The following is a 25,602-nucleotide window of genomic DNA, read 5'->3' on the forward strand; positions in this document are numbered from 1 at the left end:
TTACTTTTTGAACACCATGCTGCCTGACAGACCTGTGCGATCGACAGTGGTGGTTTGATAGCCAGCTTGACAATTTCCTTCACAAGTATAATGATGTGTTATTATAAAGTCATACGCTGAACTGCCTGTGCAGATGCATTTGTTTGTGAGGGGTTGTGAGTGGCAGATGATAAAATACTTGATAAAATGACTTTCATCATAGTGCAGCTGTCAGCAGCCCTGCTGATGCCTGTCCTGTTGTTGGAGTTGAACAGCATTTTTGCAACATCCTGTCACAGCTTTACAGCAAATAAACCCGTCGTACAGTTGAACAGATTCAGGCCAAAATACTTGCTAGATTAAATTGCTACTCTGTGCCTTGAATACCAGGGTACATAATGGCTTCCATACATCAAGCAGGTGTAATTACAGGTGTTAGCTCGACATATGCTGTGCTCCTCTGGTTAAATTAAGCAATTTGCTGAGCAGTCCATCCTTTCGCTGTCATTTTGGCCAAACAGCATTAGAGATGTGCATTCATGTTGGGAGCCCTACATGTGTCTGTTGGCCCTCTTTAATTCAATCCGCAACTCTAATGTTTACACACAACAGCGAAATGATGAATAGTCTGTCTGATGGTGTCTTGATCCAATCAAGACTCCTTGAGCCACAGTTAAGTGTGTGAGCCCAGCTGTGATTTAACATCAGTTTGGTTCATGGAGACGAGGGTTGGCTACAATGCCAGCAGTGGTGCAAGATGTTTCATTTTTTAATTCAAGCCACAAATGCCACAGAAACCTCTGATTGAATACAACAGGACACCTTGTGGCATGTGAAGAGCGGCCAGCAATTCATGATGAAACACAACATCAAACCCTACACGTGCTGTGTAGCAACATACAAACTGTGCATCTAATTGTCAAAGTAGCCTTTTGGGAGATTACGTTAAAGCCAAGTGTCATACTCCTCGAATGAAACCATACCAAATGCAAAATTAGTTGACACCCAGCAGACTAATTTATGCTTTGCACCTGTCACTGGGAGACATAAGGCAAGCTGACCTCTCTGTGACGTGTGAATATATGACTCAGGTGTGAAACACCCACAAGTGTGACAAAAAAAGAAATAAACATTTCAGTATATGTTACAGATACAGTAGCTGGATTAAACACACCTCAGATTAAATGATTTTGAAACTCATGCACGGAGATACTGTTCACAGATTTATTTATTTTTTAAACACAAGCCTACGTGCAGTTCAAGGGCATAAGGGCATCTCAACCTGCAGGATTAAGAAAACAAAGTAACATTTCACATATAAAAATGTTTTAGAAAGAAATCAGCGCCTTGTCTTTGTCTCCTCAGATACGCCAACAAACACTTACTTAGGCAGAAAGAGCAATGAATTGACCTACCTTTATTTTACGGATACTTATCCTAACCCTCAACCATAATCCCTACACACATACTCACGTTTCTTAGCTGAATGAAGTCTCGCGTTCATCATCCCAAATCGCTGCATACCTAACCCTAATCCCCAACAACACACTTTATCTGTTAATCTACATTAGCCACACTTCTGTTTTCTTTTACTTTGAGACGAAGTAAGCACACAAATATCCCCGCTGTGTGAGACTGAAACGCCTGGGCCTCACACAGACACACACACCGGGTCGTGCTTGACCGACGCTTGAGCACCGAGGTGTCGCTGCCGGGCGCCGCCGCTTGGAGGCGCCCGCCTCATGCTGAGTACTCAGAAAGTGGAGGCTGGGAAAGGAAAGTGGGCTCGGGAAAGAAATCTCTCCCCTGAACTGTTTACCCTGACGTCAGTTTGCAGAAGTAGCTCTGCCCTGTCTGCCTCAGTGTCTGTGAAACTCCGCTCAGTGAGAACTCGGGGGGAGGGGGGGGGGGCTAGATGCGCTCGGCTATACTAACTTGCGCGCCCGGAATCTCGCGGAGTTGAATGAAATGATTTCTTGCGCACGTTTAAAGTGGACTACAAACAGCTGAACGATGAACACCTGCGCCTTTCTCTTGATTTTGACTGTTCAGATCTACGCCGATGGCATCGAGGGGCCAACAGGTAAGAAGCTTATTCATGTCGGTCTCCTGAAAGCAGTTGGGAAGTTTTTTTTACTTGTGGATGAAACTCTACTGAGAAAGCGAATCAGGTCTGGTCATGTGCCAACTTTGTGCCCCCTCTCTCACGACCACATTGCTGTATGTAACTGCAGTGTACTGCTGCTTCGGTGACTTATTATTGGGACAATGTAAGCGGCACACTAACAAAAACAACCAAAAACAAACAAACACAAACTTATTCACTTATGGACAGGAAATGGGACGAAACAGGACAGCCTGGGTGAATCTACGCTCTCATTTCCCCAAACAGACTCTGCTGCGCTGCTTTTTTTCTCCTTCTGGATCACATTTAAAGGAGCCAGGTTGCCTGATAGGTATTTGTCATTGTAATCTAAAGTTAGAAATGCGGACTGGACGACACTCCCGCCGCCTTCAGGCAATTTAATCAATATTTGTGACTGTAGTCTGTGATGACATCCAGAGACGCTAACCTGGAGCTGCTCCATGCTGCCTTTGGGTTGCATAACTGTGGACTGGGTGGCCTCTCTAAAGTTCATATTTGAATCAAGGTATTTTGGCATTGTAGTGCGAAGGTGTCGAATTTTCTTCCCCCCTGATTTGTTTGGCTGCCTCTGATGTCTGATGCGCTGAGTCTTTCACGATGAGGGAGGTACAGCATGTATAATGTTTGGGCGAGAAGGTCCTCCTTCGAGCAGACAAGCAGGTGATAATGTCCCTTGCGTATAAAATGTTGAAATTTGAAGCAATTTCTAAAAGTAACTCAGAGTTTTTCAACAGTTCGTTTTCATGGAAGTGTGAGAAATCAAACTTTTTGATTGGAAAAACTGCCACATATCGGTAGAGGGAGAGACAGAATAGTAAAAATAAACATCTCTCATATGAATGTGGCCTCAGACCTATATTCACATCTTTAGTTTCAAAATTTAGTCTGTTCACTGACTTGTTATGCGGTGCAATCACAGCTGTATTCTGGGTATATTGTGGAGGAGCTGAATTGGTCTTGAGTCACACACGCACACACACATAATTTTACCCCTGTGGAAGATAAAACTAGGGCAATAATATTGGTACCATTTACAGTGCAGGCCGATTCAACACTGTATAACAATACAACGCTGTGCTTGTCAAACCAGTGTTGACTAAAAAACCTGATTGTGCTGAGATGACAAGGGAGATTGCCTTGATATTTGGCAGCACGGCTCTTTCTAAAGAAATGGCAGAACCTACCAATGTTTGGTACCGTGCTTATTTGTATAATTCATTGTGAAAGGAGCACGAGGAGCGAACAAACAAACAAGATGAGAAACGATAGAAAAACAACATATCCATGCAAGCAGAATGTGTATGGCGAAGAGTTGAATGGAGCAGATCATTATGAGGAACGGGCTGAGACATATGAATGATTAAATCACACAGGTAATTAAAAGAGCTGCCTGGAACCACGACTCTTCACTGAGGCTGCACGAGGGTGTCTGTCAACAAAACAATGTGCATGTTGAGGCTGTTTATCGTTTGTTAACTGGAGTGCCGCACGCTGTGCTATCTGCATGCTTACCTTCCCATTAGGCTCGACTAGTGAATGCTGCTGCTTTTTTTTTTTTGGTTTCTCCTCTGTGTGACTGATCTCCTAACCTGAGTGCCCTCATGCCTCTGCACCTGCCTGGGTCCTATAAGGGGAGAAATTAAAGAGCAGGCAGCCTCACAGTGTCTCCTTTGATCTATGCTGGCTCTATTGCTGTGGTTTTGTGCAATGACCACACCTTAACCTTGACTTGAGAGCCTCTGTGTGCTGCAGATTTCTTGCCTTTTTCACACAGTTTAATCTGTGACTTCCACGTCTCTTCCTCTCTTGTGCGGCGGTCGGTCCGGGCAGTCAGTGCAGAGGAAGCAAAATTATTAGAGGCTATGAAATATGGAGGCGCTCTGCTGCACTGGACTGACTACAGGGAGGTTGATTAGGGGGTGGTGGGGGCTAGGAGGGGAGGGGGGCGGGCTTCCATTACATCATATTTACTCAGCCACAAAGAGGTTATGAACATGAAAGTCCAGTTTGTGCGTGAGTGTTTATGTGTTTTTTTTTTTTTTTTTTTTTTTAAATCCCATAAAGCCCACTCTGACACTTTACTCCTCTGTTGTCTCTTATGGGAGTAGAGTGGATGTTCACTTACCATCTGTCTCCTCTATTAGGAGCAAATGTTGTCAACTAAGTGCTGTAATTATCCTGTGACTCATGACTCATTTCACAGTTTGATCAAGTTAAGGCGGAAGATCCTTTCTTGCTTATTTCAGTGAAGATAACACTTGGACTGGGATGAAAAAGACTGTGAAGACCCAGACTGACTACTTAAGGCATGGGACAAAATGACTAACTCTTCAGGGCTCCAAGTTTACTGAGAAAAGTAGTGCGCTATCACGGGCACATACAAGCATAGAGGGAAGAGAGCTGCAGCTATGTTTTAAACACCCACTGGTTTCACCTTTTTAAGTGTGGAGAGCTGATACTTTTTTGTTATAGATGATGGTAAATCGATTATCTTTTGTGTTAGAGGATGCTTTGAACACACTGATACATACAGGAAACAGACATTAGGGAAACACTAAAATGATTAAAGAGCATACAGAGAACTCCTCAAAAGAACTGTCTTGATTCAGTTGGAGTGCAATTACATATGTATTTTAAATGGCTATTAATGGCAAATTGGTACCTGTGAATGCATTGCATGTGCTCACTGTAATATACATCAAGCTGAATGGGGCGGGGAAAGGGAATGAGATACATTTGCAAAAAGTTGGAGATAAAAAATAAATAAATGAAAAAAATGTAACCATCAAGTAGAAAATGTTGCTGTGCACCACAGAGCTGCAGCAAACCCACCAAGTGGAAGTGTTCCCTGCAGGAGACAGGCCACCATCTGTGGATAGAGGGGCGCTGGGGAATGGGCCTAAATCAGACTCCTGCAAAGACTGGTTGGGTTCCATCTTTGCGGGATCACCGACAGTAATTCAGTGAGCAGATGGAAAGCTTTGCAAGGAGGAAGGAGACTGGAGGGGAAGAAAAGGGGGAGAAAATTTTTTCGATAGAGAAACAGAATGACAGAGGGATTTATTCCAATAGATTGTCAAGATGGTTTTTTTTTTCTTTCTTTCTTTTTTTTTTTTTCTCTCGACTCAGGGCACAGGAGGGTTTTTTTGTATGTCGGCCATTCTGCCCTCAGCACACTTTTGTGAGATTGTGTGTGCGCATATGTGATTAAACTAGGCACTGATGAGAGGAGTCCTCTGCTCCTGTCTCTTCCCCTTTTCTCTCTCTGATCTATTGTAATGTGGGGTAGTCTGGAGGAGAGCCAGCTTCCCGATTGGCTTACTCTTCTCACAAGAATGGGAGATGAAACATATCCATCCACTTCTACACATTCAGGGGATTTTGCTGGATGTGCAACGCTTGGTTCTACTCATCACTAGAAGCCTGAGACCAGTTGTGGGCCTCCTCTGTCCTCAGCCGGTCACATTACTCCTGTTTTGGTGATGCATCTCACTTAAGTTCATGTTGTGCTGAGGGTGCACAGCTGCAGCCTACACACATCTTGTGATTGTTGTGCTTAATTAATCCAGCTAAGCGTTTTTGCTGTTCTCTTTTAATTATCGTGTGTTACTATTCTGTTTCCAAATCAGTCCCCATATGTTTCTTTCTTCTTTTTCTTTTTTTTTGTTTAGGGTGCAGTGAGTTGCGGCTTATTTAGGCAAGTAGGTTGGTCGCCATGTTTCAGTTCCAGAGGAAGACCTTTGATGGCAAGTTGAGGTCCTGAAAGCACAAATGTTTCTGATGTATATCTCATTTGCCATTTCTGTGTGACCTATTTCGCTCTTATAAAGTCCTGCTGGCCAATCCTGCAGGCCAACAATGAGCTCTGAATGGAACCACCAGGAGGGAAACCGGTCAGATTGGAGATAATTGTGTGACACTTGTGACACATGTATGTGACACAAAGGGTCAGACATCAGGACATTGAATGGAAAACCAAAAACTAATTCTCTCCTTTAGAAAAGAGTTAAATTACTGTGAAAAATGAACCCATGGTAGATTAACTTGACAGCAGATGATGCTTCCATTAGCATTAAGGTGAAAATGATCGTGCTATTATTGTGCTTCTGTCCTATGTTTGACTAAATATTTGGCAAAGAATGCTCCATGTTTCCTCCTTGTCATTTTCATTTTCTTGTTTTTTGGCAAAGCTTTTCAAATGTGATTCAATTTCCTTTGCAAGCGAAGCGATGCACAGCCCACTTGCTATTTTAATTAGAAACTTGCACTCTGTGATGTATGCTATGAATGATTTTACATAGTGATGAAGATACAGTGCACAAGTCTTTGTGTGTGTTGCTTTTTACATTTTGGTGCATGCATTGGTCATTTATCAGTGATCTTGCTCAGTAGTGTCTTTGCCCACAAGAACAGGAAATCGGGCGCTGAGGTTGTGCCACGAAGGAAGGTCCCATGGCGTTGAGTGACTCAACCCTGACACTGATCCTCGCAGGTGGCTGGAGCTGCCACTACTATGAGCTCCTCAGTGTGACTGTGACACCTTCCAGCACCCTGAAAGAGATGCCAAGACTGAGAGATTTACAGTCAGAGACCTGCCTTGGCCTATCTCCTCATTTTTACTCTGCAACAACATTGGGGGGTGCAGACGGGTGCAGCTCTTTCAGCCACGCGTTATTTATGTGATATTGATCCTTCAAGCTCCAGCAAGTCCTTTTTACTTAAATTTGATCAAAGTGGCATCCCAACTGTGATTTTTCAAGTTGGTATAGGAGGTGTGTATCTGTATGTGTGTGTGTGTGTGTGTGTGTGTGGGGGGGGGGGGGGTCTGTGTGCCAGCACCTACATGAAGTAAGCAGGGGAGGAATGTTGGCTGCCATGTGTAGAGCAAAGGGCAGAAAAAAAGTAGAAATCCTCAGAACATGATAAAGCAAGACTCAATTCTGTTACAAGACTGCATACATTACAAATAAGCTCGAAAATATCCCATTGATGTGCTTCTCTGAAGTGACAGGACTATTATGTTCATTATCGCTTAAAAGCGTATGTTTTACTTGAATAATGGACTCAGAAATTTATCATTCAACACAGATGGGCCACTGTTTATAGCCTGCACACAAAGAGAGTGAGACTGCGTAGTTGGAGCGCACACACACACAGATGTGTAATTATCTAACAAAGGAATAAGCAGAGCTGTGAGTTGCTGCCGCGCCGTTTCTCAGGTTTTTTTTTTTCCTTCCCCTGAGGTAGCAAGCTCCAGACTGCAGAAAGTGGGTCTACAAGACTGATGCAGTGAGTGCTGCTCCTTATCCTGTACCCAGAGGAAAGAAAGCCTCCTGAGCAGTTTATATTTAGCCCACTGGCCGTGTTTCAGTTCTTTCCCTTTCTGTCTGTGTCAACAAATTTATAGCCAGATTCCTCAGGGCCTCTGTTGTGGCGTTTGTGGTTTGTAACCATTGCTCTGATCGCCGAGTCAGGGTTCAGGATTAGGGCAGGACTGCGGTGTAGAAATCTGACCTGTCCTCTACATATGAACCCCCCCCCAGTGAAATATGAACTGCTGACACTCCTTTAGAAGTCAAAACAGAGTCTTCCGGACATTTTTCTCTGTGTCGCCGTAATGGATGCAGGTCTCAGTTGCCTTTGTGCCATGATGCCTGCATATTATGGTAAGTGGTGTTTCTGGTTTGATCTGTCCTTTTGGGCAAAAAAACCCCAATCCAAAAAAATCTCCACAGAGACCCAACCTGAACCTGAACTTGAATACTTATCACTCACCCTGACGTGTCTCACACTTTATTAGACTGACACTCTTTCACATAAACTTTATTAGAACAGTGGAAATTGAAGGGCATTAAAGTGCAACAGAGCATGGATAATGTCTAGTGTGATGATTTAAAAGAGTGCAGCATTTGAGGCTGTCACAGCGTGAAATCTAACTTAAACTGGGCTTCTTTAAGAAATGCCATATCTGCTCAGTTATATAGCCTCCAGCTAACATTGCACATCTCTGATGTTGCATTGAAGGCATTTTGTCCCCCTCTCTGCACCAAAGTCTCGGCGTAATAGCTGCTGAACTGGTGGGTTGAAGGTTTGCTGTCGCCGTTGTGGTGGCGGAGGTCAACTCGACTGATTTCAAGCCTGCACAGTGCAAGTGTGATACTCTCTTGACTTTTAAAGCCTTTTTTTGGGCAAGAATGTAATCTTGACAGCTCCTGTGCAAATGTTTCTTTTAGCTGTTTGTCCTATAGATGTTTAAATTAAAATTAAAACATCCCCGCAAACTAGAGTTGTGCGGTTTCCATTAGAGAAACATGTGTTTCACTCAGTTTCATCAGTTTTCACCAATGAAAAATTTCATTTTAAAAAAATATTATTTCAGAATTCATTAAAACCTTATTTCGCTCTGGTTTTCAGGCAATTTGTATTCATTCTTATTTAAGTGTAAACAGAAACAATGAATATACAGTATGGGAGATATGTTGACAGCGAAGAGGTGGATGATCCCTGATTAGGATGAAAAGCTTGTGTCCAATGGTTTTACATCGATGTTGCTTGGCCTTGGACGCTCTGTTGTGATTCAGGTGTTAGAGTAACAGAACAAAAGCAGCACCTATTGATTTCTGAAACACAGCCTGTCACAGTCAGCTTATTGTCTTCTTCCTCTTGAAACTCTCCTTTCGATCTTACATGACCCCCCATCACACTCCTCCTCACTCGGGCATGCTGCTCTGGGGTTTTGTGAGTACCATTTTCATAAAAAAACTAAACAAAACAAAACAAAACCCCAAAACCATCCATTTCCCCTGCAGCTGTCACTGCAAGATGTTTTAGTGGCAGGTGGCCTCAGGGTTCCACTATTTACCATTTCCTTTGTGTCATGCAATACAGCACATACAATTGAAGTCACTCATTAATAGCTGGCAAGTTGGAAAAAAATGTGGCTCATTTTAAACAGATTTCACAACATGACCATGAAAAAGACCCATGATTATGTCAGCTTTGCCTCCGTTCACACCAAACCAAAGAAATCTGGCATGGTGCTGCCAGACGGTGCAAGATTGACAATCTCGCCAAATCAGAGGTGTGATACACCTCTTCTATTGCCAGGGTCTTGCTAGAACAACAGCAACCCCACCAAGTCCGTATTCACACATTTTATTCAGAATGCTGAGTTTGACTAAAGGCACAACATTCCCACCTCGAACATGCTAAAAGGGGTTAAAGTTAAGGTAAGATTAACTGAGGGCAAAGAGATTAATCTACATTTGCTGCCCAGTGTGTTTAGTGCGTGAATCCGTTCTGCCAGGACACCCACGAAAAGAAATGGTTCCTGGCTAAGAAAGTATGTGTTGTCTATCCCCAGATCACGGTGCTACTATTATGTTGCTCAGAAACATGTAAATACCATTCCCCATAATGCCTGCATCACTGCTTTCATATGCAGGTCTGTTTATACACGGGGGCGAATGCCAGGCGCAGTAGCCTTAACAAACCTTCCCTCGGGGCACCCTCCATTTCCCTCCGGGGTCCACCTGGACCCTCCTGGGCTGTGGTTATTCTGTTGCACAGGGCTCCTGAGAGACAGCTCTGTAAACAGTTTGAAAGACCTTTGTTTTGTTTTTCCTGTGATGCCTGCCAGCTCGCAGCATTCTGTACACACGACATATTGTATGTCTGTCCAGGAGGAGAGATTCCTCCTCTGGGCCTCTGGAGTTTAGTTCGCTTGTTGAATAGCTTAGTTTCCCTTTGGACATTTTTCCCCATCTGAAAAGAGCATATCAGATTGGAGGATGTTGTAACTTGTACACATTGTGAAGTGTCTGAGACAAATTTGTGTTTGTGGGCTATATAAATTCAACCTACCTGACATGTCTACTCTAATACAGGCAGATTTGAAAATGCATTTATTTTTGGCCCACAGTGCATGCTAAACTGCTCCTGTTCAAAAGAACTGACCCTTTTAAAAACATTTTCCATGGATGACCCCCAAAATGTGAACATGGGAAAAGGATGCTTTCCAAAAATGCTGAAACCAGCATTGTGAAAGGATCTATTGTAAATCTGTCATCTCAAAGGACACGCTCATACCCAGCATAGAGGATTTCTCTTTTGTTTTTACCATTTATGATGTGAATGGCAAACTTTTGGACAAAGGCTCATGTCAACAGAAAGCTTTCATGCCATTTTCAAATGATGCGGTCAGCTCGGCTGCAGCTGAAGGCAGTGTCCCATTTGCATGCCTCACATTAGCACAAGAAAAATATGCAAGAATGCACAGGGGAACCCACAGGGTGTCATTTACAAAGGGCTTAATTCAGTGCCACCAATCAAAGATCCCAACTACTGCTTGGGTCTTCTCTGCGCATTTATGATTTGTGGGTGTTTGAATGCTTGTTTTCTATGCAGGCTGGCAGGAGCCAGCATGTGTGTTTTGCATGTATGTATAAGGGCCAGAACTGTGATTGCTCCCACCTGATCACGTGTAAATATTTGCTGAACCTCTCTGCCCATTTTGAATTTATACCAGCCACAGTTGTTTTGGATTATTATGAGGCTCTTGCTTTACTCCTCCAAATTGAAATAGCTAAAGGAAAAACGCATTGCCTACCACACTTAAAACATATTATTCTGATGATAAACACATTGCACTGCAAAGAGCAGAAAGCCGAGCTTTGGCACTGTTGCTGGCGCCATTCGGTGTTAAAAGAGTATAGAGTGCACAGCATGTCAGAGACCTTGGAGAAGGTCGGTCCTGGCCTTTGTCTGTTTGGACAGCCAGGGTAATTAACAATCATCTTAGACTGGGATTATGGCTGCGAGTAGGCTGATCACAGGGACAGGACAAAAGGCGTTAGGAGAATAGCGGTTAATATGGGAATTACTCTGCTTAGCAGTGGTATCATGTGACGGTAAGACAGCTGACAATAGAAACAGGTTGATGCTGAGATCCCTTGTGCCGCTCTAATAGGCTTTCCTCTAGATAGCTTTGTTTACCCCCAGCATGCAGTACTCCAACTTCCTGCTTTATCTTCTTTACTCACACATTCAAACTTTTTCATACTTTGTCTCAACCTAATTAGAAAATGGTAATATTTTGCTGTACACCTCCCTGAGGCATTTTAGCAGTGTTCAGATGTATTTGCCTTACACCAGCACCTTTGAAACGAAACATGCATGATTGTTCATCTCTCTTGTGAATGCACACATGCACTCGCTGTTTTTGAGACATTTCCGTGGGATTTAATTAATGTTCTCATTAACTGAGGGAACGAGTTGCAAGGTGGAACTAAAAGCTTGATACTCTGGGGTGCTTGTCCTCCGCTACTTTAGGAAACAGGGTTTTCAGAGAAAAATAGCCTGTCTTTGGCAGGGGAAACAAGGAGTGTGGAGATAGTTTCTTTCTTGTCAGTCCAGCCTTTTATTGTGATCCACATGCAGAGGTAATCGGAATCTCAAAGCTTATGCAGCACCTCCATAAGTGAAGCCATTTGTTGCCCTTTAGAAAAGGATATGGCACCAGGCCAGTGTGAATAATAACAAAGCAGGGAGAGGGTCTATCCAAACACAGAAGGTTAGCTCAAATGGCCCACCTAACTTGTCGCATTACTGTTATTTACAACAAACCTCCTTGGTATCAGCTCCTTGTGGATTTCAAAATGTCTCTGCGGTTAAATAGTTGGCGGAATTATCAGTGCATGACGTGACATAGCAATGCTTTGTTTTGACCTGACTGAGAGGGAGCAGGGATTTGTTTTCTACAGTCTTTAAGAGCTAATCCCATCAGAGGGACTGCATGGAGGGCTAACTCAGTCACGTCTGAGGCAGAGCTGCCAGAACAAAAGGCAGACAGGAATGTGTTTCTCTGGCTAACTTGGCTTTATTCACCCCTGGCTGCAAAAGCAAAGGAGGAAAACTCCTCCCACCCTACTTGACTTCTTAATTCCTCTTTCTGAGACAGGATGAGGAGTGAGTGTCTGATTCTTTGAGACCCTATATGTCGGTGAAAGCGGGGGACAACTTTTTGATTGCGATTCAGTGGTGGTTTGCGATGATGTAATGGCAGCTCAGACTGTCATTATGGCAGATGAATTAACTGGGTTCTGTTCTCAGAGGAGGGCTCCTCGCTTCACTGGATGGATGTTGGCTTGGTTAGACATATGTGCTCCTGGGGGAATGGGCTTTTACAGTGCTGAGGCCATGGAGATGAGGATTTATCCCAGCAGCGAGTCTCTGTGGCACCACAAGCTCCTGCTGAAGGATTTAACATCAGTCTGTACGTGCCTTTTTCCACTGAGATTGGGAGGAAATATTTTTTCAAGTTACAATAAATATCTCATTCCTGGCTGATGCGTTGTGGTTTAAATTAATAAGGGGAGAACTATGGGTAAAAGTTGAGGTTCACTGGAGTTCTGGATGATCAATTCACTCTTTGAATGTTGAACAACAGCAGCCTGGTGGCATAGTGGTTACCGCTGTTGACTCACAGCAAGAAGCGCTTGGGTTTGGTTCCTCCAGGTACTCCAGTTTCCTCCCACCGCCCAAAGACATGCATGTTTCACTTAACTGGTGACTCAGTCTGTAGGTCTGAGTGTGAGTGGTTGTTGGTCTCTGTCTGTCTCTGCCTGTCGGCCCTGTGATGGACTCTTGACCTGTCCAGGGTGAACCCTGTCCTTGCTCATTGTGAGCAGGGATTGGCTCCGGCATCCCCCACCATGTGAAAATGGATAAGCGGCAGAAGACGGATGAATGAATGTTGTGAGAAATCCCCTTGGCTAATTTTCGTGTCCGGAGTTACATATCTCAGTAAGGTATTTGAAGAAGTTGTACGTGGATGGATATTGGTCCAGCATCTCTGTTCCACAGGGTCAGAAATCAAACAGATTGATTATTGGGATTTTCCCAATGAATTGAGGAGCCAACAAGATAAAGTACATAGCTTGCCAGAGAAATGCCAGACATATATATTTTTCAGCATGGCATCCCAAAAGGTATCAGTGGCTGAAAACTGATCAATAAAGCATTAGCATTTTATTTACAATCAATTAATATAGCAATGATTAACAATTTACCAACTCTAAAATTTGATTCCTTATAGGAATGTGTGTGTGTGTGTGTGTGTGTGTGTGTGTGTGTGTGTGTGTGTGTGTGTGTGAGAGGTAAAAGGGACAGGTGCATGCCAAAACAAGAGGACATTGTTTGTTGTCGCTTTGGCCTGCTGATTTAGCCTGCTTACCAACACCCTCAGCAGTCAAAGCTACAGCTCTGGTTGAGACACATTTCATGGCGCCCAGTAAGGTATTTTAAACCCTTCATCGCCCCATAGCTGCAATGTGTGTACAACAATGTGTTCCTCTGTAGAGCCATTCTGACCTACGCTGGCTGAGCCTCCTGTGCCTCCAGTACTTGTTTGGAACTAATCCACAGATAGTTTTCTCTCCATTCATTAGATACTGCAAACAGGAACTGTTTTTTTTTTTTTATGGTAAAATTTGGTATAGAAGTCGAGGCCGTTCTCACAGTTTAGAGAAAGATATTTTACTCAACTTATTATTTCATGTGTTTCCTGGCAAAGCATGAGGCTGAAGCTGGTGCTAAAGGAGCGGCATGGCTAACACCTAGTACAACTGTCCAAAAGCAACTTCAGCCCAATCATCAAAATAACTTCAGTGAGTGCAACTCAGCACTTGTTGCGGTTACTTTGTAGTCATGAGTCACCATCTGTTTGTTTGTTTGTTTTGTTTTTTGTTGGAAGGCTTTTATTATAAAACAGCTGCAGAAAATGTTGAAGACTAACTTGGAAAGCATCTGCTTCCTCACACCTGTTGTCTACTCCTTGTTTTGTCCAACCACGCTGACTCATGCTGATGAGTAGTACATTTTTTTTTATCAGGCATGTGTTGATTGTAAATGCCTTGATTAGCCTCAGCTCTGATCCTCTGAAAAGCACCCAATTCAATAAGCCATTTTTCCCCCATTCATTCTTTTGTTCATCTTCTACTGCTTGCCCATTACCGGCTTGTGGAAGGTGCCGAGCCAATCCCAGCTCCCACTGGGTGAGAGCAGGGTACACCCTGGACAGGTCACCACTCCATCACAGAGCCAACACACAGTGACAGACAGAGACCAACAACCACTCACACTCACACTCAGACCTACGGACAATTTAGACTCACTAATTAACCCAAACATGATGTCTTTGGATGCTGGGAGGAAACCAGAGTACCTGGAAGAAACCCAGGCTGGCACGGGGAAAACATACAAACGCCACACAGAAAGGCCCCAGGCATTCCTGGGCCAGGAACCAGGTTCGGTTTCTTTTGTGTCATAGACTGAGCATGAAGTTAAACTAGATTTTTCACCGAGCTTTGTGAAAGACATGTCTAATCTGTCCCTGGGTCAAGGAGCTTTATCACTTTTCGATGCTCCTTCCCTCATTCCTGTATGTATCACTGTTGTCTGTGCTTGCTCCTAATCTTTGTCCTTGTCCCATCAGTTTGGGGCTTCTCAGGGATTTACAGTATGCTCTGTTTCTCCGTATTCTACAGTAGACAGGGGGAGCACTGAGCTCAAAGCAGGCCTGTCTCTGTGTGTACGAGTGTGTATGGGTGTTTGCCCGCCTCCCCAGGCGCTCATTAAGCTGGTGTGTGAAGGTGTGTATTTCCGGAGGCTGTGTGGGGGGGAACATGAGCGCATGTGGAGGTTAAAAGGCCCCTGACAGAGACATAATTTCCCAGCCTGGGGCTATGGGAGATGGTAACTTCATTAGCCAGATCCCGCTGTACAGATTAACTTGATTATACTAACTAAGTCTTGATGGCGACAGCGGTTGCGGAGTACAAATGTCACACCTGGAACTAAAATCTACATGCCTTTTTTTTTTTTTTTTTTTAATGGCAGTTATGCCTGCATGTGTGGGTGGATGTGTGAAGTGAAAAGAGGGAGAGAAGGAGGGCCTATTCATACACCTGGAACATCTGGCTGCTCTGTAATTTTCAAAGAGACTCATCGAGGGGTAATGAGCATGTGCCAGTCTAGAAACTCCTTTTTATAATTTCCCTGATGGAAGTCACACTTCTGCTTTAATGCATCGTTGTGCATGTTGACTCTCTCTCAAACACTCTAATGGAAGCGTCTCTGACTTTTGTTACACCTATACCCTTAACTTTTAACATCCCCACATCATTGCCACATAGAATTTCTTTCACTTAGATTGTACCTGCAGTACCCATCAAGCATTTTTATATGTGTAATATGCACAAACATTCACAGTCATGCATAGTCACACACTTGCCCTTTCATTACTCTGAGGGCAAACAACATTAACCCCTTTTAATCCAATGCACCTTTTGACTTTACTCTCTACACGGGCTGAATAGGCAGCCGTTGGTTTACAGATATAGATACAGAAACCTCTGTGTGCCCCCGGGGTGCTCCTTCATCAGAGAAATTTAAGATAAGTTAGTATCACTCACAGGAAGCAGTTCACTGAATTAATCAGTTGCAATATCTTCATGGCCATTTTTGCAACCTCGTCCTTCCATTCTCTCAGACTTTATTGACCAGAAAATGAGGGAATCTTGTTTCTTTGGGCCTTTTGGATCAGAATTGCCTGTGGACGAATGAAACTGTGGGCTTCAGATTAAGCACTTTAAATGTCTTGAGGGAGTTGTCTTGAAGGCCACTTTCATGAATAGATATGGCTCGGACCCTGGAATGCATTGTAATAGCTTTTTGTCAGTGTTCACCTGTTGAAATCGAGCATTTTCTCTTCTTCTCACTCCATCTATGTGTGTTTATTTTGTATTCTGCACACACACACACACACTGTTACAATATGACATCCATAAGCAAGGCTTTACTGCCAGTGCAAACTAAAACGTATTCCTAAGCCCTCTGTCAGACTCCCAGTGAGGCTATTTTTTCCTGACCTGCACACTCTTGGACTTGTCAGCTCCCTAGTCATGTATCCTGGTCAAGGTGAAAAAGTGCGAAGGGGAGGAGGGAGGGGGAAGGGAATGGTGGGTGAAGGGTGAAGCTGGAAAAATACAGACATGGAGATGAAAGGAAGGCACGAGAAAAGGAAAAATGCATCATCCCACATGTCCTTTCGACAGCCGGCCTGCTGTTGTCAGTCCTGAAACTGACACACCAGATTCAGAGGGATCTAGCCGAGGTGCCACTTCGATAAAATGTTTTCAGGAAATGAGGAAAGCTGAGCTGACTGCAACCCCTGGCTTTAAAGAGACAAAACACGATCCTCGTGAAAATGAAGTTGTCCTGGAAATGATTGCTGGAGGAGTGTTTTGGGGGTAATTTTTCTTTCCTCTGTTGCTGCTCGGCAAAGATAAGAGATTTAGGAGCTGCAGGGTAAACGAGCCCAGGGACACATATATGTTTACAAGTGCAGATTGTAATTTGAGGGAAATTACATCTTGGACTCCTCCAGTCATCTCCATTATCGTGGCACGGTGTGTGGCACAGGTTTACAGTAAAGCCACCAGGCACCAGCAAACCTAGACAAAGACAGTCACTCAGATAGATCATTAGTGGTTATATCAACATGAAAGCTAATAACACACTGTGCTATGTGATTATCTCAGCAACCACTACGCTCACATGACTTTGGCCTCTAGCAGTACACGGCGTGGAGAGCTTCCTGTTGCAGGTTATGCTTTCCCTGCCATCTTTTCAGAGCCGGGGTTCAGCTGCCTTTGTGGAGAAATACTGCCCTCTCTCCATGGCCTTTGATAAAATTGTCCACATCATGAAAAATAACTGCTTTCCCACAGGAAATCCAGCAAAGAGTGGCCGCATAATCAGGACCAGGTTTTTCTTTTGCCTGCAAATAGGTTTATATTAGCAGGACGGGGCACACATACAGAGAGGGGTTTTAGAGCAGGTTGGACCTTTTGGCTTACCGTGTTTTTGGACCAAGGGCCTCATCTTTGACACAGATAATGGTGTTTGTTGTTATGACAACATACTGTGCTCTATAATCCTCACATAGGCAACCACAGTGTCTCTTCATTATCTCTAGTTGTACACGACCATTTCATAGCAAAATAGTTTGTTGTTGAAATTATTGAATATCCAAAGGTAAGTGAGTTGAGAGCGATTCTATATTATATCAGGATATGGAACGTAGTCTCTCGACTCAATTCTCTTCAGATTTTTCAATGACCTGGATGACCTTGATTTGTTGCTTTACTGAAAAGTAGTTCAGAGTATTAATACAGAGTCATTTATAAAAGTAATATATCTAGTAAAACTGCAAAATATATTGCAGTGAGATTATAAATGTAATGTCTCCTGAAATATCTCCTTTTCACAATTTAAGGAATTTTATAAGCTAATTAATTTCTTCATGACTATAACAATGATAAATTGAGAAATAACTATTTTTATAAAATCATTTGTTTTATCAAATGCATGCAGTACTGCATGTTTACAGGGACATGTCACAGCATCTCCGGTGAGGTGGGTTGGGACCTTTAAAATGGATACACGACAAACACAAGAAAACACGTCAATCAACACAAAATGCAAGCTTTATCCGACTGATCTTCACTTTTGAATTTGTGGAAATGAAAAAGATATATATTAATATACATCTATTATTCTAATATTCATAATATGATATTGCGATATAAATTGACTGTTCATGAACATTGATAGCTAAATATTGCCCATATCAGCCAGTGCTGTTAGACCTACATTTATCATATGTGTGTGTATCGCACTTAGAACTGTCACTAACAATTCCTTTCACTACTGGTTAATCTGTGCTCTATTTTCCTGTCTGATTGATTGATTGATTATTTTTTATTTATTTATTTTTTTTGTAGTAAAACATCAGAAATAATTCTGAATACTGTTGAAAAGTTAAAATATCTGTCATGTATGTCTTGCTTTATCCTAGAAATAGTCTTAATATCATGAAATATTCAAATGAAATTAACTAATATTAATTAATTAATAGAAATGGCAATTGAAAGGAATCAAAATCTCAGTTTGAAAAGCTGTGCAGCTAAATATTTGACTACTCAACTTGTGAAAAGGGACTTAAATAATCAAATGATTATTGATTTGGTTGTGACCCACCTACATAAGTACACATGCTGCTGCCTTTTCTCTGTCTTTTCCACTCATGTTGTAATTCACAATGTAGTTACAAAGATAGCTGTTATCCCAGCAATGGTGCAGCACATATCATTTGTGCTCCAGCAGAGCGGTGTGTTCATTTTGTGCCTGAAGGAACAGGATTAGTATGAAAATACTGCGGACTGCTCCTTTAGCATCTGCCAGAGGTTTTCCTAGATTGTGCATTCACCGCTCAGTGTCTTACCTTCTTTTAATGATTTGGCACGCTCAACTGAATTCCTTCTTACCTGGATGAGGGATGAGAACTGAGGGTTGAAATAGTTGGTGATACCGTATGACTAGTCAATCTTCGCTTTATATGCCATACTTTGTTTTCACACGGTGCTCCTTTCACATCTTGATTGACCTGATCTATTCATTTGACACCATTCCACCCTCCTTCCCACAAACCCCCAGGCTATGTGTTAACAGGGGGCCTCTCTATACACAGCCGCCTCCTTTCTCTACATTATATTCAGATGTGCCACGGCATGTTCTTGGCAGCAGTGGGACGTTTGCATGTCTTTAGCGCCCACAGCACACAACGCCACGAGTTGAAAATGTTTCATTTTTCACAGCACCGCACTTCACATGACTTTTCAGCAGTGTCACAGCCAATAGGAGCAACCTGAGCATGCATGTGTTTAGTGCTGCTGGAGCTGAGAAAGAGGTGCTCAGTAGGCACAAGCTTCCCTCTCTAGTCTTGCTCTGCCTCTCCCGGAGTTTAACTTTCTCACCTTCCCTTTCTATCCCTCATCCTCTGTACTCGCTTTGCTTCTCCTGCTGTCTTTCCTTCACCACCCCACCCTCTCTGCCTCATCCTCTCCCTGTGAATTTCCAGCCACAGCATGGTGAGATCTGACGCTGTCCCGTGTGCAGCCTCAAATCAACACCAGCAGCAAGACCGGGTAGGGCCGATGTCATCCTGCAGGAAGGCCACACAGTGGTGTGAGATTGACAGGCTGTGTATCCAGATGCGTTCTGCTTCACTGCACTTTGTGTGTGTGCCTGTGTTTGTGGTTTGTGGGATGATGGAGGGGATGGATTCACAGAGGGTGAAAGAGAGAGAGAGCGACAGAGAGATGAAAATAGAGGCCAGGGGAAACAGCTTTGCTTTTCCTGGGTTTACATAATGAATGTTTTGTTAAACAGAACAGTGTCTACACACTGTATCAGCCCTGATCACACATGCAAATATTGTCTGGGGGGAAAAGTATGCAAAAGCTCAAAAGCTTCACATTTAGCCAAATGAAGCTTCCATATACATTCATTACTCTGGTGTTTGATGGTAATTAAAATCCAGGTAATGAAAGCTGAAAAACACCCATTGAAATGCTTCTGAATCCTTGTGTGAATATATTTCACCGAAAAATCCGAGACACATTTTATTATTTCATCAGTTTCTTCCTTCCTGCTCACGTAGTCATAAGATTGTTTGTCTAAGGGCTTAACTGACAAATCTCATATGGCTTAGCAAAATCTCAAACTTTTGGGGCAGTATAAATGAAATCAGTATTATGAGTATATGTATGTGTGTTGTTTGCCATTCAAAGGGAGAGGTGCTCCAGAGAGCCCACTCCAGAGAGCCCCCCCCCCCCCCCCCCCCCCCCCGGGACAGTATAGCTTTCTAGGACCTGCTCCGTCAGCAGCAAATAGGACATTTATCACACACTTCATCTCACACCCACACAACCCATACAGCAACGAATCATGCTTATATATCTGTATATGTACCGTATGCAAACACAGATATAAAGATAATGCATCCCAGTGCACTGGTGGTTTGGAATTTTTCATTTATAATATACACACAAATGCAAATTTCCATAATGATCAGCAGTGCAGTCAATGTATCAAGGGGAACGTCATGCTTTGCTAATCATAATGAATGTTAATTTTCACACACGGTAGTCAATCCACACACACTCAGAGCACCCACTTGTTTCACAAGTCCTGAACAACTCAAATTGGACTGGTGCCTTCTGTGTTGCCATGTTAAACCTGACTTCATTGTTTTTCTTTTTTGGGCAACAAAATGAAAACACAACATTGTCCTATAGTGTATAAATTGATGTGATGAGTGTGAGGCAAAGTGACTGACTTACACATACACCAACCTCAGCTTCATTTGTTGTCTCACCTTGTTAGTTATTTACTCTCCTTTAAGCTTTGTTTTTGATCTCCACCACCTTCTGAAGTAAATATCAGGCTATTTAACTAATTGCTAGGTAAGTGCATCTGACATTTGGTGCTTTGTAGGTGTGCTGTCAGTTTGAACAGCTTTTCCACCGAAAGCATCCATCTGGTTTGGTTGACAATGATTGACTGTGACATCAAATCACAACAGAAAAATGTTGTGGATTAATTCTACAAGGCAAAATATGGCAGCGGCAGATAGATAATGTTCACAAGTCGCCGGTGAACATTTAGCAGTTAAAGAAAGATACTCTCTCAGGATTTCGTTAAGAATTAAAATGACGACTCAGAATTAAAGATAATGTTGTTCTGCATCTGCTGGATGTGTAAATAAGGAACTCTTTGCTCCCAAGCTTTTCAAATCAACTTTAAAAGTCAATATGTGGGTTTACTAGTTCTGCTTTAATGAAAACTGCCACTAACCATCGTTAGCTTCAGTGTTCAGTTGTCCATAAAACTAATGGACATGGTGCTACTTGTTACTCTTTTACCAGCTAATAAAATTTGAAAAGAAATAAATAAATAAACACAAGTCCAAGAGTGTTTACCAAGTGGCATTAAATTAATCTCATTACCCAGTCTCTGCAGACACACGTTATTTATTTATTTCCGTGAGGAGCAGAGATTTAAAGCTGTGATGTTGAACCAACGTAGCAGGAAACATTTTTAGAGGAAGAAATGAATGACAGTGATGAATGACAAGCTGTACTCTTCCAGCTTAATTAGATCTACACAGCATAATGTACGGCAACAAACACATACTAACAGACACGCGCGCACACTCAGCTGAACTATAGCTGGTTTTGTTGGACTCTGGCATGTGACTATAATTCAGCCTCAGAGCTCCATAAGTCATATCCATAATGCACGGCATGCAACTGCAAATGGTAGTTAATATTACTGAATCACTTTGATGAATAACCGCAGATGAAATAGCTTTAATGTGGTCATGACTTATTGTTGGTGGTTCATGATAACCCTCTCAGAAGCACTGCAAAGGCTAGTACACTTTACAATTCTGTTTGGAGCCAATACATTAATAATATTGGGAACAAGTTTTGCTATTTTATCTTCATTAGCTGTAAGTTATTTGTACATCCTACAATGCCACTTATGAAGTTATTTAAGAACCCAGGATGTGTTTCTCCTGCAGAGTAGAGTATAACATTTTCAACAGAAAATTACCGGCTTCTCAAATATGAGTATTTTCTGTGTCTTGTTTGATTTTAGTAATTTAAATGTCTGGCCTTTAGACTGTTGCTGCGCCAAAACAAGCAGTTTGAGAAAATGGCATTAATTAAACCGGGTTATGAAACAGATAGCTCAAATCAAGCAATCCGATTGGTTCATAGGTGATGTGTAATGAGCGTATGCAGCAGTTATGATGTCAAATTACTTTTCAGTGACCCGTATCACTAAGCAACTGACAAACAACATAGCAACATAGAGAAAAAACACACAGGCTATCTAACGGTTATTTAACAACCTTAGAAACCTAAGCTAAAAAAAAAAAACAACCCAAAAAACAAAGTGATGAAATAAAATCGTATGGCCGTCTGTTGCATAGCAACCACCATACAGTATGTTCAGGCAGCAAGGTGGACCGACTTTTTTTTTTTTTTAAACTTTCGGTTACTTTTTGCTATACTTCAGTCAGTGATATGCGCTTAACATATCACATAAAGGGAATCATCACATCGCCCCTTAACTGTGATATAATAAGTACACACCACGGCCTGTCGTGAGTTCCTCCTTAAGAGAGAGCATTCATTTGCTGAAGGGTTTATTGTTTGTATTGGCCCTGTATTTGGTAAATGCAACAGGTTAATAAAAACATATGCTGAAGAGCCTATTACAAAAATTGATTTTCCATTCTATAAAACACAGAGTTTCTGTAATTGTATTTTCGCTGATTACGGGCTTCCTTCAAACACATTGCTAGAAAATGTCCAGTGTGTGTGTTGAATTGTTCCAATGATTCCTCCAATGCTGTCACGCTGTTGTGTGTCAGTTAGATTCCACTCATCATTAGCTGGAGGGTATAAACAGGATTCTGGGATCGATCCACCGGCTCTCTGCAGCAGTCTCTCGTCTCTCATCTCTCATCTCTCACACTCTTCCTCTCTCTCAGAGAAAGTGTATTTCTATGACTGGCTGCTTGTGTGAAGTCAATAACACATTTGTTAGAAGCAGGCTCTAGCCCTCACAAGAGGGACCACTCTGGGTTCATCATTGGCTTATTAGACATACGTTTGTCTCCTATCGACCTGTTAGGCCTGCTGCATGATCCACAATGTTCCCTCTCCGGCCGCTCTCAGTTTTTTTTTTTTTTTTATCTCCGCCCACCTCGCTGACAGCACACTGTTTGTACATAAAAGTGGCATGGAGACTGACAACAAATTTGTCTTGCTGAGGTTTTTGGCTATAATTGTGCCTGGAGATATGATGACCCATTTTGAGGGAATGAAATGATAAGTGACGCAATGCAAACTGTGAATCAGTTTTATGGGAAGCGAGGAAATATTCAAATGGTGATACATAAAAGTTTTCAGCATTTAGAGATAATCTGGGCCCCTTTTGACATGTAGTAGCTTGATTTAGTCTGCAAAAAATCACTTTGGAATTGTTGCCCATGAATTATTTTTGTTCAGTTCTCATTAGCAGTAGGTAGCTCTGTCACTGTACATATAAATCATTATGCTGCCCATCGTCTAATTGCTGGTCCAGACTGAGATTCTTCACTTAAAAGAAAAAGCTGCAAAGCCTTTCCTAGTTTTAGAAGTTTGTAAATAAAAACACTAAGCCTCCAGTTGCTTAGGCTTGAACCAATCTTCCCTTCTTCTCTCACAGGACTGGCAAAAAAATCCAACAGTTATATTTCATTGTCAAAACATATTTGAAAGTCTAAGGGTCCACAATAATTGGAAGAGTTCTTTTTTTTTTTGACTCTGTTTTCATAACTTGTGTCCATTAATGGCCAAATTGCCAGACTGTTAGCTTCTTAAGTGGTGAGATATTGCTCTCAAGATGGCCTACATAAATATCTGAATTCATAAGAGAACAAACAAAAGTTTACAAAAGACAAAAGCATCACAAAGATTGCACTAAATGTCGCTGTTGTTTTTTTGATTCTGGAGCATGATTAAATTGCTTGAGAAATGACTGCAGTCATTTTTCAAGGACACTGAATTTTTGTTTGCACAGACAAAAAAAGAATTTGCAATATGCTCAACACTAATTGGTACTGGAAAAAGCTTCCTGTTTAGATGTGAGGCAAGCAGAGTTGTTATTACTGTACCTCTGCAGAGGGGTGACGGGGCCGGGTCTCAGGTGAATGGCTACAGCGAGTCATTGTCAACAGGAGACAGAGATCACTTGCTGTCTGTCAGTGTCAGGCAAGGCACTAGTCAGGGTTAGTGATGCTTTCAAGGTCCTGTTCCACTCGGCACTGTCCTCTTCAGTGCCAAGCTGGGCCTGAAAATGATGCTAATCACTTTTAAGGCAAAGGAGGCAAAAACAAACCAATCAAGAAATGGGCAATGTGAAATGGCCGTACATTAATTTACTTTTGGGAAGATTTCTCTCTCCTTCTCAAACAGACTTTTCACTGTGAATGATGACGGGCAAGTTCCTTGTTTATGGTGAGGTCAAACTGCCACAGGCAAGATGCTAGGTGTGATTCATGTTCAGAGACTTTGTCTGTGATTGAAAAGGAACCCTGCTCTTTGATTTACCACGGTGCATCAATCAGTCAATCATGTGTGTGTGAGTGAGTGAGCCTCAGACTGAAGCGTAACTCATCATTAGAGGTTCATATGGGAACACTTCACATATAGTAAAGGTGTAGTAGCTGTTTTACATCAACGACATCTCACTCTACTCAGAGATTGCAAACACACAAACCCTCTAAAACTTTCAAAGCATCTGATCGAATGCTAATGACATATGATGACAGCTTGTGATTGGGGAAAAATGAGACATTTGAGTTTACTGTTGTTTGACACTGCTCTGCCGGTGTAAAATGGATCCTGCTGTTTGTTCCTGTGGTGTGATTTCTCTCTTGTAAAAGTCCCACCGCTCGCTGCTCCAAGTCCCTCGTTATACTCCCTCGACAGAAAGGAGGCACTTCCAGAAAGAGAACAGAAAGAGCAAAGGTGTAACTGAATGCAAAGTTAAATAGGTCAGGGGAAAGTAAATCCTTTGCACTTCTAAATAGTCATAATACCTTTAAAATTCAGACAGCTGCAGAATCCTGGTTAGTGTCCTAAAGTGCAAGGTAGCGATTTCAATTCTCTGTTTTGTTCTATTTTTTCTTTTTTCTTTTTTTTTCAACCCAAGACACTAGAGCCAATTAATTTGGATCCAATTTCTTCTTCCAACAAATCGCAACAATTTTGTTCCAACAATTTTTGCTTATTGCACTTCATGTCCCCCCTTTAAAAACTGAATCTCTAATTTGTTGGAATATTGTCAAAGCAACAGCTCTGTATGATAAATATGTTAAGTAGGCAAAGCTGTGTTGGATGTGTTTGTTTCATGTTGGACTGTTTGCTGCATTTTCATGGACGTGTATATCTCTACTCCTCTGTGTTTTGCTCTCTTGCTCTTGGACAGTTGAACCGCCCTGTTGATAGGCAGGTTTGTGCTTGCCCATGACTGACAAACATCCCCTCTTTGGTGTCTGGTCCCCGGTGTGTGGTTGGGTTAACAATAGAAATACCCAAGGACACATTTTTTCTGCATTTGAATACAGTAATTGGTGTTCTGTTTGATCTTGATTTTGAAACTGTGGCTATTCATTTTTTATTTCTTTGATTTTAGTTAACATAAATGTGAAGTGAAGTGTTGGACAGGCTGTATATTGGGAAGTAATGATGGGAGTGTTGCTGAAGGACGGATTTTTGTCGATTAACTCTCAGCAGGAACATCAAATGGGAAATAGGAGTGTATCCTTCCAGAAGAGAAAGATTCAAAGCAGTGACCAAACTGATTACCCTTGTGTTCACCTTGTCATCTGATAGCTCTGTGAAGAAAAGAGGAGACATGGAGGAAGGAATGCAGGAAAAAGCCAGTAATCTGTTATGAAAGATAGATACCTTTTTATGTAGATTGGATGCAGAGTATTTTTAACCATGCAAACT

At 42.2% G+C, this 25,602-nt stretch overlaps 1 protein-coding gene across 4 annotated transcripts in view; it reads left to right on the forward strand.

Moving 5' to 3' along the window:
* Positions 1-1,895: 1,895 nt before the first annotated feature.
* ptprub (protein tyrosine phosphatase receptor type Ub) overlaps positions 1,896-25,602 on the forward strand; it is a 143,044-nt gene continuing 119,337 nt past the window's right edge. For 2 of the 4 annotated variants that reach the window (XM_029503380.1, XM_029503379.1), the window contains exon 1: positions 1,896-2,062. In XM_029503380.1, the coding sequence (XP_029359240.1) occupies positions 1,993-2,062 (70 nt within the window). In that variant the 5' untranslated portion in view covers positions 1,896-1,992. The remainder of the gene's footprint in view (positions 2,063-25,602) is intronic. The other 2 variants (XM_029503382.1, XM_029503381.1) reach the window with 1 other exon arrangement.

The sequence above is a fragment of the Echeneis naucrates genome, chromosome 6 (assembly GCF_900963305.1).
Source record: "Echeneis naucrates chromosome 6, fEcheNa1.1, whole genome shotgun sequence".
Classification (NCBI taxonomy): Eukaryota; Metazoa; Chordata; class Actinopteri; order Carangiformes; family Echeneidae; genus Echeneis; species Echeneis naucrates.